Source organism: Populus alba, chromosome 1 (genome assembly GCF_005239225.2).
Source record: "Populus alba chromosome 1, ASM523922v2, whole genome shotgun sequence".
Taxonomy (NCBI): Eukaryota; Viridiplantae; Streptophyta; class Magnoliopsida; order Malpighiales; family Salicaceae; genus Populus; species Populus alba.
In genome coordinates, this window is record NC_133284.1 from 35,957,650 (window position 1) to 35,977,400 (window position 19,751).

Here is a 19,751-nt window from a genome sequence, read left to right on the forward strand (position 1 = left end):
AATAACACCCACAATCTGATTATATAGTTATAGATCCGTGCTTGGTTACCTTAAAGAATCAAGAAAAAATTTAACCCGTAAAAGATAATAAAAAAATATTTTCATCTAAGTTGAATTTTTTTTTCTTTTTTATTCCTCTCATCTCCTTATATTTATCTATTTTTAAGAAACAAGTATGAATAGTTATTAAATTTCTCCAAATTAAAAAACTAAAAAGCAAAAGTCATTCACAATAACTCAAGACAAATATTATTTTAGATTAGAACAGTAACAGTGAAAAAGACTATTCTACCTATAAGATACAAAACTATTGAACTAATCATTTAATCATTAAAGATAAGAAGATATTGGATCCATTAATCATTACCATAATGATCGTAGACAAATAGATCTTCTTATATTTGTTTTTCATAGTAAAATAACATAATAACTCTTAAAAACAAAAAAATTTAAATTCGCGTCCAAGAACTTTTTAGTTTTCTCACTTTTTAAATACAATAATATGACTTAATTATCTTTAAAAACAAAAATTATTAAACCTACTTTCAAGGGCATTTTTCATTCATTTTTTGTTATAATAAAATTGATTAAGGAGAAATTTAGTAATTTAATAAATATAAAATATTTATTAAAAAAAATAATTAATGCGTGCAGTGTATGTGTCCACACATGGGTTGTTGCACCTGTCGTTTATGGATGACGCAAAGGGAGTCTTACGATGACCACATAATATCTTTTAGGGGAAGTTCAAATGATTTTGATGGCCCCTCTATCCTTGAGCAGTGTATGTGGCCAACAAACCTCTAGTTTAACACCTACAATCTTTTCTCTTTTGTTTCCCTTTTTTTTTCTCTTCTCTTTGTTGATTTTCGACCTTCCAGAGTTTCAAAATAGTCTTTCGATTTGCTTCTTCTTAAGATTTAATCCATGTTCTTTTAATTACTATTTGTTTCAAAAATAATTTATAAAATTAGAATTTTTTTTTCAATTTCATCCTCCTTTAATTTTTTTTTATTTTTAAATTTAGTCCTTATTCTTTTAACTACTATTTCTTTTATTTAAGTTGAATTTGTTTTTTATAATTTCATCATTCTTTAGTTTTTCCCTATTAGATTTGGTCTTAATTTGTTTTATTACTATTTTTTTTACTTTGATAATTTTTAAAAATTGATATTGTTTTTCTTATTTTATTATTCAACATTAAATTGATTGAGAATTGAGTTTTTTAATTGACTCTAAATTTAAGATTTTTAGGGTTACAAATTTAAAAAATTAACTTAGATTTAAGAAATTTATCCGGTTTTTTTTTTTTAAGCTCATGTTTTTTCAGTTTAATCATTTGACATGTATTTAATTAGAGATTGAGTTCCTTTAATTTTTTGTATTTTTTTTCTATAGGATTTTTACTAAATATGAAAATAACTTGGATTATCTCGAGTTTTTTTTGTTAAATTTAACTTTTTTAATTAAGTTAAATTAATTAATTAAATATGAACATGAAACGAAACTTCTTAATTTAGCCAAGAAGTGAAAAATCTAGAATTTCACGAGTTACAAGTTTACAATATTAACATAAATTTGATTATTTTTTTAGTTCATATTTATTTAATTTTATCTTTTAATATTTTTTTAATTAAATATTATACTTTATCATTGGATATAATTGTATTGCTTTTTCGAGAGTCTTGGATTTTTTTTAATTTTAGAAACATTAGCATTACCTAACATTTTCTGACCCGTGCCGTCTCACGAGACATCTATCTAGTCATGCTTAAATTGGTAATGAACAATAAAACATTTACAAGGCTCCAAATTTAACTTATTCTTGTTCTTCAGCAATAACTTATCATATATTGATAATTCCAGAGAGAAAGCACATCAATCCAACAGAAGCAAACATTGGACCTGTCATCTTCTAGACTGCCTACTCTTATTTATTAATTTTATGTACATATACAGGCAAAAGCACACTGATTTGTACAAGATTAAGTCACTCTTCATTTCAGGTAAAGCTCTGTTGTTTAACAAAATGCACTGCTATCTTTATAAGAAACCTAATAGAAGTCATCCAGAGACAAGTTCTCAACAGAACCGAAGCTCTCCAGATGCCCGATCCTTGAGAAATTAGTCATTGATCCACCCAAAAAATCAAGGGGTGAGTAATTTGAGAAGGTAGTGGTATCGTAGATAAACGACAAGCCTGTATTGTCAACCACAGGATAATTCACATAAAAGGAGCTGAATATGTTAACTTCATAATCATGAAGAACAGTGTCATTGACTGCATTTCTAGCTATATCAGTATATACATTTTGATCCGAGGCCTTTTTAGCTTGGATGACCTGAGAAAACATCAAGAACATGTAGCTATTAGCATTTAAGAATTGGTAAGATACTTTCTCACGGGAAACCTCACCATCAATCTATAGGTTTAGAATAGCAGCATACATAATTCTGACTTTGACTGTCTTGGTATACCATAATAAAGTCTCCAAGCTGTAATCCATGAGCGTGAACAAAGTCCCCTGTGAAAATCCGATACAAGTTTGGTGATTTGTATACATATATTGTCTATGGAAGAAAAAATTGGAAGGAGAACTTTACAAGGTAATCAAGGTTTTACCGGTGTTTTCGAGTACATACATTCGGCTATTGTTATTAGGCCAGTACCTGCTTCCGAAAGTATAGAAAAATGCACGAGATCAGAAGCTGTATCTTGATGAAGTTCCTATTTGAAGCTGCAACCAACCAACCAATTCCACCTTCCATCGGAATTGATGACTTTTGGCAGTCTTGCAGATTTAAATTCAAAAACTTTCCGAAGTAATTAAATGTGCCGTCTAAAGGTTAATCCTAACAAAAATATTATTCCGTTTCCCTTGATGCACACCATTCGTTATTGATATGTAATTTCTGCCATCAAAAGGAAAGGGGAGGGAGCTTGCACCTGTACTTGAAGCTCCAAACATGTAGACCGTCCAAGTCATCCATGCTGATAAATATCCCTTCCTTGGACTCCAGAAAAGGGAGGTGTGCCTCAGCTGCTTTCTGAATTATTGAGCCATCAAAATACATGTAAAGTTCAATTAGGAAAAGAAGTTTGAGATTAAATTGTTGCACCATGAAGATGCATTGACAAGGAAACGACATTGTCCAAAATATATGAATCTCAACAAAAGAGAAATACAAAATACAGTATTAATTAGACCTTTGGGAGTACCATTCTCCTCAGAGAGCTTACATCACTGTTCTTAAGTTCCTTTTGGAAAAGGAATCTAAGTCTCCTTGGATCAATGACCTATGGCATAAGATCATTTGGAGTTGTCGATCAACTAATAATCTCGAAAAACTTATCAAATCATGAATTAAGAGGCAACTTATAAGTGATACAATGTGGTCAAATTTTCTAATCAATATCAAGCATATAGCAACAACGATTTGTCCAATATGTGACGAGCTCAAACCAAAGCAAGAACATTGAAGGAAACATATGTGTCTTGCAAATCACAAAAGAAAAAATTGCAAATTAAAATTGGAAGCTGGTAGAAACAGATTCAATTTCCAAATTTCGATTGAATTTCTCCAATAACAAACCGCAGACAAACAATTAACTTGCAAGGTATTCTACCGCATAAGACCGTGAAAGTTACTATACATGCTGCATTGAATTGATCTAATGAAGAACATAATCATTAAATTCTATGTGTTCTGGAATAAGTGAAACAGATCAGTTCTGAGAGTTCAGTCAAAGCTGTCCGATGCAAAATCCCCCAAATGATGGCATTTGCTCTGCTTCTGAAGTAGATACATAAAGCAGCTCTTCGAAGTTAATTGGTTACATACCAGTCAAAGTTTTTCAATGCTCTGCATGAACTCATGTCTTTGAGAAACAATTAATTGGGATACATAAATACTCGTATTGAACAATTGATCTTTCCCTTTCAACAAAGAAAATCTTAGCTAATTGTTCTAGCTAGATCACAGTCAAACAAAATGAGTACAAAAACAATATTAAAAAGTTTAATTAAATTACTAAAAGAAGAGAAACTTACCACTAGCAAAATCTTACCTCTCAGATTACCTTGAGCAAGACAACATCAAGTTGTCCAAATAAGCAGAAGTAGCTAGTAAGGAAATCCAAGACAATTAATGATATAGTGACATAATAATTAAAGCTAAATATGAAAAGAATTCTCACACGTGCGGGGAGGGAAGAAGGGTCTTGAAGAGGAAGAGAGAAGGCAGGCACGTGCAGGTGAGTGGTGGCAGAGCAGGAAGCATTAGCAGCAAAAGAGAGAAGGTGATTGATAGTAGAAGATGATCTCCTCTGTCTGGGCATCCTTTTCTTCCTTTTAATCTCAAAATCCACCATAGAACCAACAAGGCGGTCACGGGTCGACCCGAGTATAACAAGATCTGAACCTCCTTCAATATTGGGACTCTGCTTATTGTCCCCCTCCACAGTGACACCTTCTCCACCCGCCATCCAAGAACAGGCCTCGGTTTTCTCATGAACCACATCTTGGTGCATCATCATTAGCTACTAAGGGTTTTCTTCTTTTGGTTTCTACTTTTCTTGATAAAAAAGCAAAGAGTGCTAGTAGCTACTGATAAGTGAGTGCGCGCTTGCGCTTTAGATCGATACCAGTGAGAGAGACTGGCTGTCTCTCTCTGTGTGGCTTGGCAGATCGAGACTAACGGTGATCGACGCTCGGCAATCACGAAATGGGATGTTTTCTTGACTTTCTTGTATGCTGTGAGTGGTCAAAGGGATCATCAAGAAAACAGCAAAGCTAGTTCTGTTTCTATTTTTAGCAAAAAGGGTTCTTGTAATGATTTCACTGCGTGGTTTTTATGCCATTTGTGTTTCTTTCATTGATGCTTCCTCTCAAATCTTTTGCCCCCATTGCCCATCTTTAGTATTTTTAATCTCCAACACATTGCAACAATAATTACAAGTGGCATGGGGTTGGTAGGTGAGATTGGCCGCAGAACAAGGTAGAGTTAGGGTTTAGTCTTTACATTGAGGTAGTTATGGAGACTAATGTGCAATGTGGATTCATGGCCAGTTTTTAGGGATCTTTTAGTGTTACACTGTCTACCAATACAATGGTCTTGTACTCTTGTTGAAGATGTATAACTAACTAGGGTTAGGATACTTTGGTTGGTAGCTAGCTAGTTAGGGTTAACATTGAGAAAAGAGATAGTAGTGGAGTATGGAGGGTGGAAAAGAATAAAAACTGGATGAAGAGGGGTTGTGGGTGGCGGCGGTGACGGCGGCGGCGGCGGCGGAGCGGCCAAGAAAAGGTTGACGAATGGAGGGCGGAGAGGGAACAGGTGTTGCAAAAGTTCTGATTACTGTTTTGAGAAATCAATGGTGTTAACACTCTCTTCTCCCTATTGGTTTTCACGAGTTTGAATAGAGAAATAGAAACTAACCACTGTCATAGGTGTCCTGGCTTGATTGCGCGCCAATTCCAGGGTTTATTTTGCTTTTTGGAGCTAGTGGGTCTATATATACATATATACATATATACATACATACATATATATATGTATGTATACTCGTACGTACGGTGTGTGGGTGTATTTATTTGCTTTTAATGATTTTTTTAGTAATTAAATTCCTTTTGAAATCTACAGAATAGCAGTACTGTTAAGATGATTCCAAGCCAAGATAATGATTGTTTTTTGTATTTTTTAAAAAAAATTAATTATTTTTTTATTTTTTATTTTAAATTAATATTTTTTATGTTTTTAGATACTTTAATATCTTAATATCAAAATTAATTTTTTTTAAATAAAATAAAATAAAAATTATTTTAATATATTTCCAAGTAAAAAATACTTTTAAAAAATAATTTTTATTATATTCCAAACACTTTTTAAATTTAATTTTAAGAGTTGCACCATTTAAATAATACAAAAAATCTTAAATAAAACATGTTCGATTATTAAATAATTCTAAACTATATAAAAAAAAACATAAATTAACAGGAAAATATAACTAATTCCAAACATTAATTATTTGATCTACTCCGAGGGCTTTACTAGTATTAGATGGTTATAAAAAATTTACAGTATAGGAAACAAGAATTCTACGATTTCTTAAAAAAATTTAGTCCACTCAAGATTGTACCCGAAATTTGAAGGTAAATTATATTTTTTAAAATTTTAATTTTTTTTTATGTTTTTAAATTATTTTAATATGTTAATGTTAAAAATAATTTTTTTTAAAAAAATAAAAAAATACTTATTTTAATATATTTTTAAACTAAAAATATTTTAAATTATTATTATTACCACAATTCCAAACTAACTCCAACACATTTAATCAGAATCTGCTGTGATCTCTTAAAAATATCTCAGTTCCCACCTCCCATTTGTTTAAATACTGTAGTTTCTAAATGTGGTTTACTTAAAACTCATTGGTAGGATCTTCAGTTTTTTAGGCTATGTTATTTTCAAAAACAAATTAAATTTACTTGTGCTAGTTTCTTTTTTAAAAAAATTGTGCTAATTCTTTTTTTAAAAAAAATTAGGATCTAGTACCCTAGTAAATTTATCGGCCTTTATGATAAAAAAAACATTAATCTTTCAATAGGAACAAAATATTCAATGAATCAACTACAATATATTTAGCTACTAGCTTTCTCTTATAAAATATATATTTGGTACTATAATTTTGGTTGTATGATATTTTTTAAAAATATTTTTTAATTAAAAATATATTAAAATATTTTTTTTAGAATCTTTTTATTTTTAATATTAACATATCAAAATTATATAAAAAAATACTTTAAAATATTAATTTAATAATTTTTAAATAAAAAATATTTTAAAAAACAAAACTATAAAGAAAGGTTTGCATTTTAATAATATATAATTATATAACGGGAAAAAACATGCGAGACTAAATTGTGTTCAAATTAAGCCCACGTAGATAGATTTTGGATGGATACAAAAAAAAATATTCAATAAATGCAAGGAACACAATCGCGCTGCAACACTTTTTCAAGGTTAGTAAGGGGTGTTTTGAAGGATTGTAGATATTGTTTTTTTATTTAGAAAGGTATTATAATAATATTTTTTTATTTTAAAAAAATTATTTTAACATCAGTATATTAAAATAATTTAAAAATACCAAAAAAATATTAATTTAAAGTAAAAAAAAAAAATTTAAATGTTTTTTTAAAATATAAAAATAAACAAGCCCTAACATACAATATTAACTTTATCACATTTTCTTTAATAAAATTTAAATTTAACAAGCTTAAAAAAATTCATAAAATGTTAAAACCCTTTCCATAAATGAATTTGATGTCTCATAAGATATAAATACTCCATGAATTCTTCAAATCTAAGGTTTAGAATCTCTTGATTTTTAATATTTTTAACATACATAGTTTATAATATATTTTTCAAAAATATCATTATATTTTTTTTTATATAAAATTATTGAATTAAACATTTAAGATTCTTTATATTAATCAAAGAAAAGAGTCTTTTGTAAGTATTAATCACTTCAGCTTTCCAGACAGTACCAATTATTTATCACCTAAGTTTTCACATCAGGCCACTAACTATTTTAACTATTTTTCTTTATATAAAGCCTAAAGAATCAACCATTTACCCAACACATAATTAAGTTTTATTTCTACACACCACTTGGATTTTTTCAGGGAAATCATCATTATCAAGTCCAGGCACACAATCTCCCCGGTAGTGATCGTGTGAAAGTGAAAAGATAAAAAAAAATTAAAAATAGAAATGCAAAATTCTACAGTGGTTCGGTACTAAACTATTACTCCACCTTCTATTTAAGAGTCGAGAATGGTGTTGAATTTGATTGATATTGTAATTACTCAGTTTTGTAATAAATTTATAGTAACATTAATTGTAAAACAACAGCTTATATTTTTTTAATTATTTTTTAAAATTTTAATCTATTTTTAGTTAAATAAACTAAAACATATATATTTTTATAAAAAATAATGTAAGTGAACTGAAGTTAGCTGAGGACTAATAATGATATTATATAAATTATATATATAAATATATCTATAAAACTCGACCCTATCCAGTAATTCACCGATACAAAACCTACTCAGGTCAAGTTCTTGAATTGAATTTTTTTTATTGACTAAAACAACTTTGTATCATTTAAAGAAAAAACAAACCTATTAAAAAACAAAAAACAAAATATTATTTTAGTTAAAAAAAAAAGGATAGATTGACCTTACCGACCCATATCAAGGACTCCATTAAATATGTTTATATATATATAAAGAAACTCGATTATGCACTAATTATATATATATAATGGGATGATTAATCCAATTCATATATGCACTTTTATTTTTCTATAGTAATTAATGTTAATTAATAATTGCTATAATACAAAATAAAAAATGATCCACTTTCTATTTCATTCTCAAATGCATGTACTTAGCTAAAACTAACTAGAATGCATTATCGAATAACCGATGTTCCTCCGGCTTCCCATCTTCCCTGAGATAAAAAGCGCCCTCATCTTTCAGGCTCCATCTGCAAATATCGGTGCATCCTAACTTCGTAGCAAATGCCCAGAAGACTCCATGATATGTATCGTTAAGCTGGGCATAACACCATACTAGTGGGAACATAATATCAACGACCTCGAATGCTACGCTTTCCTTGGGTCTTAATGCGTGCAATCCCTGGTAAAGTCTTGGGCTGTTGCACATGTATGGGATGTCATGGCTAGCATCATTTGTGATATTGACTGTAACTCTCGGAAAAAACCAATCCTCCAATCGTTTTTTGGATGAAGGCTTCTTAGACGATGATGACGATGACGATGACGATGACGATGGAACTAGGAAAATTGATAAAAGAAGAAGCAGAAAGATAATGTTATTACATTTGGAAGAAGTTGCCATGGCGGCAAAACTATATAGATTTAGGGTTCTTACTGATCATCAAGGCAATTAGCAAGAAAAATGGTGGTTGACATTTAGGGTTCCTGGCTAGGTCTTAATTTATATACGAAAATGTTAAAGAAGACAGATTGTATATGCATGCATGTAGATAGTTAAATCAGGCTGTTGCTTTTGTTTGTTTTAACCAAAAAACAGGTTTAAGGTATTAGTTAGTTAAGAAATCTGTGTGACTCTGAATGATTCAGTCATATCTGTTCGGTGACATTTTTGTCGGTTGTCTTATCTTTTGCGGGCTGTACATGGCTGTTTAAGATACATGTTGTTCTAACATTGACAAAGAGCTATCTTGTTTTTCATGTTAAACAACTTTTAACTAATTATTGGAAATTACAAACATACATGTTTCTTCCAACAATTTTCCTTCTAATTTTTTAAAAATAATTAATATTTGTGTGTGTATATATAAGCACCAACTTCGTTCATCTAAACATATTTAATTTTAACAAAGGCTTTATTTATCTTTACTATTTATATTAAGTATTTTATTAATAAATTTGATATTTAATTAATGAATCTAGATTAAAGATTAGTTTATTGGAACAAAAATATTTTGTAAAGGAAATTATAAAGTTGTTATAATTATAAGATTTATATTGTATCAAAGTATTGTTTCTAAATATTTATTATCAATACTCTATTAAAACTATATATTAATTAGAGCCACCAAGACCAGTGCATGTTATGTTATTTCCTTTATAAAAGAAAGCAATTATTCTAATAAGTTAAGGTGCAAAGGAAATCTAAAACTAATATATATAGGTGTTTATGAGATGATATATACACAGTGGTGGAGCCAGAAAATTTTAAACGATGGGGCAAATTACTAACAAATACTTGATATTATATTTTATATAAACATGTGTTATATATAGAGAAATTAATTTGAAATACATGTACTAACTCATGTCAAGTAAAATTAATTTAAAAAATATTTTTAAAATAAAAAACTTATATTATAATTATTCTTTCGAGTTTTTATATTTTAAAACTATTTCATAATGACTTTATTCTTAATTTTATTAAAGATATTCTTTCTAAATATATACAATTAAACTTTCAATTATCTATTTCTAAATCTTCCAAGGACTAGTGAACTTATTGACAACAATTCTTTGTTGACTTGTTGTTTTATACAAGTGGGTTAAATATAAGCATTAATATATTTTTAAATTTTTTTTATTGTATTTCTAATTTTTTGAGCTGTTGAGTTCTTCATTTTTAATTACTAATAAGTTGATCACCATCATTTTTCATGTAAAATTCATAACAAAATATATATTAATTCATCAAAACTCATTTCAATTCATATTCATATGCATATAATATTTATTCATGTACATATTAATTTAACAAATCTATAAATTATAATAAACTCTAACATTTTTAATAACTAATTATTAAGGAATAAAACTAAAATTAGAAAATGGAATAAATAATAAATAAATAAAAAAGAAACTCACCTAAAACATAAAGCATAAAGCATAAAAGATTACTTACTTAACTAATTAATAGTTTAGGACTCGAAGAAAATTTATAAAAGGAAGAAAAATTTTAACTAATTCATAAAGCTTGGATCAATTAGTAATTAATAAAAAAAAATTAAACTTGTAAAGTTATATATATATAAAAGGATATATATATATAAAAGATTAAGGGGGCAATTGCCCCCTTAATCCCCATTGTGGCTCCGCCACTGTATATACACCAAACTTACCGGCATAAAAATTTTATATGAAGAAATCACCTGTATCTATGGAATGCTAGCATAACAGTTGTATAAGTGATCCTTAGACTTGAGATAACTAAGATTTTGTTTGCTTTTGTGTTTCAAAAGCGTCTTTGAAAAAATTTAAAATTTTTTTTTCTTTGCTTCAAATTAATATTTTTTGGGTGTTTTCAAATCATTTTGATGTGCTGATATCAAAAATAATTTTAAAAAAATAAATAATAATAATATTTTAATGCATTTCTGAGTAAAAAAACACTTGAAAAATAACCGCAACCGCACTCTCAAACACCCTCTAAGTTATCTTATATAAAGAATATTATGTTTTGATCATATTATATGTTTTCCTAATCAAGGGAATACATGTGCAAATATTAGGTATAACACGAACCATATAAATGTATTTAAGTAATCAATAAATGATTCATTATTTTAGATGAATTAGAAAAAATGTTTCATCCGTTCTTAAATAACATTCATTGTAAATTCTTGCTCATAGAATCAATAATTATGGTGTTGAGAACAATCATGATTTGACAAATCAAACACACTTCATTTTATAATGTCTAAATCAGAACATTATTGACGAAAGAATAATAATTATACTGAGAAACTAGTCACTAAAAGATTAAATTAAACCACTTATGACTTTCCTTCTTCTTAACATAATAAGATTTGGACAATACTAATCCATCAGATGTCCTAAAAAATTGTATTCATAGTATGACATCTACAACATCCAAGTCTTTCATAACAAACATTTTAGTTAACATTTTCTTAGTAGACTTGATCATGTGATCATTGCTGCTTAAAATTAGCATTTCATCTGTAAAGAGATATACAATGATATAGCTTTTATTTGTATTTTTTACATAAACACATTTATCAACTTCATTGATTTTAAACTTATTTGACAACATAACATTGTCAAATTTTTCATGTCATTATTTAGGTGCTTGTTTCAAATCATACAATGATTTGACAAGCTTATAAACTTTCTTTCTTATCTATTGATAACAAACCCTTCGAGTTGTTCCATGTCAAAATAGCTCACACCTTCTTATTATCTAAAACCTTTAAAAATAATTTTAGTTTTATATTTATCATTGGTTCTATTAGCTTTCATCTTCCTTTTGAAGATCTATTTATTGCTATGGTTTACTTCTAAGAGGAGGAACCACTAGTTCCTATGTATAATTATTCACAATGAATTTAATTTCACTATTGACTGTCTTATTGTAATAAAAGGCTTCCAGACAAGATATTTTCTTATAGTGGGTTTGAGGTTCATTTTCTAACAAGTATATTAAAAAATCAGGACCAAATATTTTAGTTATTTTTGTATTTTTACTCCTTCTAAGTTCAACACCATCATCTTCTGATTGATTATGGTCATTTGAGTTGGCCTCGATCATTCTCCTAAGTAAATAATTTTATCATATTTCATTACATGGAAACACAACTTTAAAGAATAAAAAATTATTGATCCATAATAGTATTAGGATGAATATCCTTAATACTTGATTTGTGTATAAGAAATTGATATGCAGTACTATTGTATGCATATTTAATAAATACATAATCCATGGTTTTAAGTCATATCTTGATCTTTTTAGGATCATGTATTACTACCTTTATAAGACACCCTCATTCCATAATAGTATTATGATGAATATCCTCAGTACTTAATTTGTGTATAATAAATTGATATGCATTACTATTGTATGCATATTCAATAAATACACAATCCATGGTTTCAAGTCATATCTTGACTTTTTTAGGATTATGTATTACTATTTTTGTAAGACACCCCTATATTTTGATGTATATTTATGAAGGTTTTTTTTTTACCTTTCCACAACTCATATAGTTTTCTTTCTAACTTTTTTTATGGGGTACATTGTTAAGCATATAATTAAAAGTTAACATTTCCTCCTCTCACAAGTTATAAGGTGCTCTTAAACTTATTAACATGGTATTCATCATTTCTTTTAAAGTGGGTTTTTTCATTTCATAAAGCTATTTTGTTATGGTGAACAAGGAGTAGTAGTTTGATGGATAATATCATTTTAAGTCACCAAATAGTGTTTTGTATTCTCCATTTTTATCACTTCTTATTACTTTTATCTTTTAGTTAATTTGACTTCAACTTTATTCTTGTAATGTTTAAACATTTCAAGAGCTTCATATTTACTCATAAGCAAATAGGTATAACAATACCTCGTGCAATATCTAAAAAAAAATATAATATCTTTTTCCATTGCTTGTTCACATAAATCTTAAATCATTAATATCTAAGTGAATTAACTATCTAAGTTCACTACTTATTTTAATTTATTAAAAGAATATTTTATGAATTTTGATTCTATGTAAATTATTACTAAGAATGTTTTAACTAAAAAATCATTCTTGATAATAATTCATGATTTTATTAACATTTTCTTAGAATTATAATTTATATGACCTAACTTGTCATATCACATATTATAAGACTCAAGCAAATAAAAAGAAAGAACAATCCTATAATTAGTTTCATCATTGGTTACAATGGTTTTTATATTCATTTTAAAGAAGTCATCATAGAGATGCCCTTTTCACTTTTAGAAACCTTCTTAAAACCATTTTTACTCAATAATGAGTCAGACATTAAGTTATTCCTAATATTAGTAGCATGTAGTATATTTTTTAGAGTGAGAAACTTTCTAGAGGTCACATTCAGTATGATATTTCCAACATTTAGTACCTTGAAGGTTGATAGGTTCTTCGTGTATAAGTTTTCTCTATACATTTTTTTTATAAGTGGAATATCTTTTTTTCCAACACTAAATATATTCTTAGAAAAGATTAAAGGGGTCATAAATGGTTTTATTTTAAACTCAATCTTCTTAAACATAACTTTTTAGACTATATTTATTCACCATACTGACTTTCTGTATATGTGAAAAATAACATATATATGAATAGTATTATATACATGAACAAAATCAATTAAATAGCTTCAACACCATTTTTAAGGAATATAGATTTATTACTCTCAAAGGCCATCTTGAGATTTAAAAATTTACCGACTATGAATATTTTTACAATTTCAAACTTGAACTTTTTGGCCAAAGCTTTCTAAAATGCATTTGCAATCTTGATTGAACTATATACATTATATTATTTAATCTATTCAAAATGTAGTTCTTACACATGAAATCACTATATTTCCATACCTCCAAAGCTACTACAATAATAAAATTGGATTTATTAATTGATAACTTTAGCATTTTGTTTCTATAAGAACTTAACTAAGTTCGAGGTGGGAATATAAATCAATATTTTATGTTGTCACCAATTTAAATTTTAATCCATTAAACTTTTTAACTTTCTCATTATGAACCTCAAAAGGTGTCTTCACTATCGAATTAATACTTATTGAAGCAATATTGGTTAGAAAAACCAATTCTTAAGTTAAAAATATGATATAATCTATAAAATAAATAGAAATAATATTTAAAAATAAATAAAACTTGTGATAAAAAATTTAAATATTTAAACTATGCATGATAAAATCAACAAATTAAAAACTCAAGTTCTTTTTAACATGTATTATATCATTATAAAATATTTAAGCATGTCAAGCAAAAGGCATGACCATATAAGAAAGATAGAATAAACTATCACAAATAAAATAATAATATATTAATCAATAAAATATATTGCATGCATCAAAACATTCAAATTGCATGAAAAACAATTTTAGAAGATAAGCTATAACTTTAAAACAAAGATGTATAGCAAACTTTAAAAAATTAATAAAAGAAAAAAAATCATAACAAACCAAAAAGGTATATAGAATCAAAATTAACAGAAAATAAGTTGCATGATGAAAGTCTTGTAGCCTAATAGAAAAATCACTATTTATTGGAATAGTGGAGTGACAATTTTGCCCTTCTAAAAAAAACGCAGTTTTCTATGGGTGTAACGAGGTTTACAGAACAATATTAATTTAATTGGGGGTGACTAGGGGTGACTTGGTCTTTTTGTACTATTTGGCACAATGGAATTTCTTAAATGCCCTCAAAGGCAAAAAAATTAGTTAACTTGGGGCTAAGGGCTCATTGGACTTTTTATTTTTTTAAGCATAATGTAATAACTAATTTTTCCATTTGATTTTCAAAAAAATAACCTTCTTTTCAAGGGTCTATTACTAATTTTATCTTGATTTTTTTTTTTTGTAATTATCATGTGGTATTAGGGATAAATTGGTATTTTCATTAATATACAAAATAATAAAAAAGAAAAATGGTCAAAGCATGCATCGCATGTGCCAGCTTGTAAGTTGCCTCGTTGAATTCAAGCAGTGCGTACAATGGTGGGTGGTGCTAAAAATGACCATCCAAGGTGTTTCTTGAAAAAAAAAATCACAACAACCATTCATTTTACATTTTCTTGAGATTTAGCCCCTCTTATTTTATTACACTTCTTTTATTTCAATTAATTATTTGAAATTGAGGTTTTATTTTTAATTTCATCCTTTTTAATTTTTTCATCTTTTAGATTTGGTCCTTATTCTTTGGATTGTTATTGTTTTGGGTGATTTCTGAAGTTGATTTTTTTTTTTTGCAATTTCATCTTTCATCATTTTTTTTTCTACGATCCTCATTATTTTAATTATTGTTTTTTTTTTCTTTGTTAAATTTTTTGAATATATTGTTTCCTGATCTAATCCTTCAACATTATATATATATATATATATATATATATATATATATATATTAACAATTTGACTTCTTTATTGAACTTGGGTATAGGATTTCACTTGTTGTGAATTTAGAAAGTTAACCCAAGTTTAAAAGATTTGCTTAGGCTTTTTTGGTTTTTCATATTTTTAAATTAGGATGGCCTTTTTTTTCATATTATTAAAATAGCCAAGCTTATTGAACCAGTTAACACAATGACCTAAGTCTAGAATTTTTTTTTCCTTTAACATTAAATTTGTTAGGAATCGGGTTTTTTTATTGAATTTGAGTCTAAGATTTCAAGCACTCTGAATTTGGAGGACTAATCTAGGTTTAGAAGATTTGTTCGAATTTGCTTGTTTTTCATATTATTAAATTAAATGAACTTATGAAACTCAAGTGACTCAATCACTCGAGTCTCGGATTTTTTCTTTGCTCCTTTAGAAACACTTATGTAGCTTTAATTTATTTTTTATGTTCGGTTAAAATTCTCTTGACTTGCAGAGTAGCACTGGATACAAATCTAGGTTTACTCATAGTTGCTTTTTTAGATTTAGTTTTTTTTTTTTTGACATTCAATATTTGGTTCATCACAATTGACCTTTGTAATTTGATTTGGTTTAAATTTCATGGGGTTATCATGTGCTCTTGCATTGAATCACGAGTTATGTTAACCTTGGTTGGTCCAAGTCGATCTAATATGCTGTTATCTCAATATTTTTTTGAATAAATAATAAGTCATTCAATGTATCAATATTTCAGTAATTTGAAAGTTTTTTTTTTTTATCCAGTATGCATCAAGTTTTTGACTTTCTAACATCTTTATTTCTTTTTAAGATCGGAAAGAAATGATCTGACTTGCGGCGTAGCGCGAGTAAAAAAACTAGTTAAATCTATATGTGAGAATATTATAAATTAAAAAAATTTAAATTATAACTTTATATTTTACAAATGCTAAAAACTTTTTTCAGAAATGTCAAATAACCAATTCAATTAAAAAACTTAAGTTGTTAGGTGAGATCTCAGAACCTGATTTATATTATTCTCTAACATACCCCCTCAAGTGAAAGCCCTTTGGGTTTGAAACTTGCATATGTCCATATTATTTTGTGCTTAATTTTTATCAAATAAATAGAGATGATGAGATTCAAACTCGTGACCACTTGGTCATTAAAACTCCGATATCATATCAAATAACTAATTCAACTCAAAAGCTTAAGCTGTTAGGTGATATTTCAAGACATGATTTATATTATTCTCTAATAAATAATAATAATAATAATAATAATAATAATAATTTAAATCATGTTGATTAAAAAAGTTCTCAACACTAATTCCCTTAATTGTTTTTTTAGACGGATTAGATTATCAAAAAAAAATTCCAACGATAATTAATAGCTATATTGTTGTGGGAATCAATTTCACTGGTTAATTGATTGCTTATAATGGTAATTAACGTAGCTATTTATTATGGTATAATATTTTGTTAGTGCTATCGCATTTATTTAAGAACTATTTGGGTTATGTATAATATTTAGTTAATTTTAATTTTGATGGTATTGTGGCGTGGGTTGTAGAGAGATGGCATGTTATTTATTTAGGGGTGGCTTTTCTTTGATGAATCATTTTTTTATTTGTTTTGGTATTATTTGGGTTTGGTCAGGATTGTCTATAAATATGGTAATAGTTATTTTTAAAATATTTTTCACTTATAAATATATTAAAATAATATTTATTATTGTTTTAAAAATTATTTTTGATGTCAACATATAAAATGATTTGAAAAAAACCAAAATAATATTAATTTAGTCAATTTAATTCAACTCAACTAAATTGCATTAGATTGTAAAATTACTACAAATTAAAGTTTTTATAGGAAGTCAAAGAATAAACACATTAATTTAAAAATAGTTTTTTTTAAAATGCTTTAGGAATAAAACAATTAATATTTCTCAAAAAATCCAAAGTTTCAAAAATCTTACTAGATAAAAACAATTCCTACAATTATCAATCATTACAATTTTTAAAAGAAAATTTTAATTTATAAAAAATATTTTTTGCATAAATAAAATCTTGGAATATAACTAAAGAATTAAAGTATTCTTAAATTCAAAAAATTCAAAAACGCTTTCCTATTGAAAAATTAAAACTATTCTTTAGGAAAATATAAATTTTTAAAATGTTTAACAAATGATAAAATTCCAAAATAACCCAAAAAGTAAAAGAAATGTTGAACAAATAAAAAAGTTACAAAATTAACAGAAATTAATTTTAGAGATAATTCTAAGAAATTAAAAAAAAAACTATTTTTTTCAACTTAAACATTTGAAATAATTAAAATTTATTTTATTTTTTTAATGAAATATGTTTTTGCACCTTCATGAGATTTCATTTGTATTACCATATATAACCATTTTTTTTTATATTTAACCTAAGGATGTATTAAGATGAAAAAAATTATAATAACTTAAAATAATATTATAAAGACTAGAGATGAGCATTTTTTAAACCTTTTATTTTGGCTATTCATTTCGAATTTTTGTTTGGTTTGTTTTAAATTTTTAAAAACCAAATAAGTTAAATTTAATTCATAAATTTTGGCTATTGTTGACATGTTTTGATTTAATAAACCTTTCTTATTTAATGAGTTTTTTCAATTTAATTTGATTCAAGTTCAATTTTTTTAGTTTTTGTTTCTAAAATCAAAATTAATTTGATTGAATTGTTTTTTAAAAGAAAATAACCAAAATTCTGTAAGAATTTCAATCAAAATTATGAATATTGTAAATAATTAGATTAATTTAATTAACTCCTAATAAAAATAAATTGAAATATATATAGTTCAATTTATTTTATATAACTAGTCAATTGCTTATACGCTGTCCTTAGAAACTTTTCAACAATGTTATCGAATTCAGGTCAAGTCTAGTGACCTAGTTGTGAACCTAATCCAATCGAGTTTCAAAACAAACTTTGTGGGAGTTGATCAAAAGTGACCCAACCGGCTTTGTGAGGTACATTTGCAAATCGATTGACTTAGTAAATTTTTTTTTTTTACTCTTTTAAAGAAAATATTATTTTAAAAATGTTTATTTAACATTTTTTTAAAACAAAAAATTTTGAAACGATATTTTTGAATGACCTGGTTAAACCAGGTAAACTTGCCTAACCCATGACCTGTGTTATGGCTTTAGTTTGGCATGACAATAAATTCTCTAAGCATGATGATATGCTTTTCCCATTTTTTAGGTTCGGTTGTGCTGCATTTATGGTTGATTAGGCCATTTTGTCTCCTTTTTTTTCCGCTTGTCTTCTTTTCTCCTTGGTCGGGTTTTTATTGGGCTTAGTTACGATGAAATTCATAATAGAGTTGAAAAATTACTAAAGAATAAAAAAACTAAATTGAATAATGGGTGAAAACTATATGGCATTGTACCATACTCACCAATGTGTGATGAAGGCCGTATGGAGATGTGTGTGGCTTCATTCGAGCTCTAATACCAACCTTTTTTTGTGTCATTTGAATCATCTCGTTGGGGGCTTCATTTTAAGGCTCACATAGGATGACAATATGAATCTAGAATGGCTTCGACAACTCATTCTTCTTTTGTTTATTTTCCTTTCCTTTCCTTTTCTTTTCTTGTCGATTTTGGTGTTTGATCTCTTCTATATAAAAAAGAAGGGCTGCATTTTTTTCATCAATTTGAATTCCAATTCCTTTATTCTCAATCATTTGAAAAATCCTAACTATTATTTCACAAAATCAAGCATCGGCTCAACATTATGATGTTTTTTTTTACACCGCAAGAACTTCATACTAAACTAATCAAGTCAAATTATCGATCCCAATATCAATTCCATTATTGTGGAAGTATTGAATTAAAAAACAAAAAGTATGATAATAGAAATAAACAAACCAAAGGACTATAAAAACTCAAAGAAAAAAAAATAAAAAAAAGCAAAATGAAAAAAACAGTAAAACACTAATGCGTTTTAGTTATCACCTAAGCCTTAGTATTTGTCCTATTCTGTTTGTATTCTAGTAAGAATTCTATTTACAAATACTCTAAAAGGCATGGAGAAATATTGTTTCTCCAAGCATTATACACTAAGAATCATGAGCATTGTGAATTCATTGGGCCTATAAGTTTTTTTTTTTTTTTTAAATTTTTGCCTTTTAAGGCCTAATTGGAGGCTAATTTGGCTAAAATTGTTAAGTAAATGTGAAACTGAAAGACACGAGACTAAAATGAAACACATGAAGAAGATGGGTGGTATTTTAGATTTCCTCCCCAAATCTTTAACTTAGTCCTCATTCTT

General features: G+C 27.1%; 1 protein-coding gene across 4 annotated transcripts; it reads right to left on the reverse strand.

Annotated features, from left to right (window-relative positions):
* Positions 1–1,826: 1,826 nt before the first annotated feature.
* On the reverse strand, positions 1,827–5,447 carry LOC118055189 (B3 domain-containing transcription factor FUS3). 4 transcript variants are annotated; one of them, XM_035067005.2, is made up of 6 exons: positions 4,199–5,447; positions 3,209–3,298; positions 2,948–3,048; positions 2,624–2,670; positions 2,479–2,525; positions 1,827–2,342 (listed from the first exon to the last, which is right to left on the reverse strand). In XM_035067005.2, exons 1-6 carry the CDS (start codon positions 4,535–4,537, stop codon positions 2,055–2,057), a joined length of 912 nt encoding a protein of 303 aa, XP_034922896.1. In that variant the 5' UTR covers positions 4,538–5,447; the 3' UTR covers positions 1,827–2,054. The 4 variants fall into 4 exon arrangements, with proteins under 4 accessions (XP_034922896.1, XP_073267650.1, XP_034922895.1 ...); XM_073411549.1 differs by having other exon boundaries at positions 1,829–2,342; positions 2,449–2,525; positions 3,221–3,298; XM_035067004.2 differs by having other exon boundaries at positions 1,830–2,342; positions 2,449–2,525.
* Positions 5,448–19,751: the final 14,304 nt, after the last annotated feature.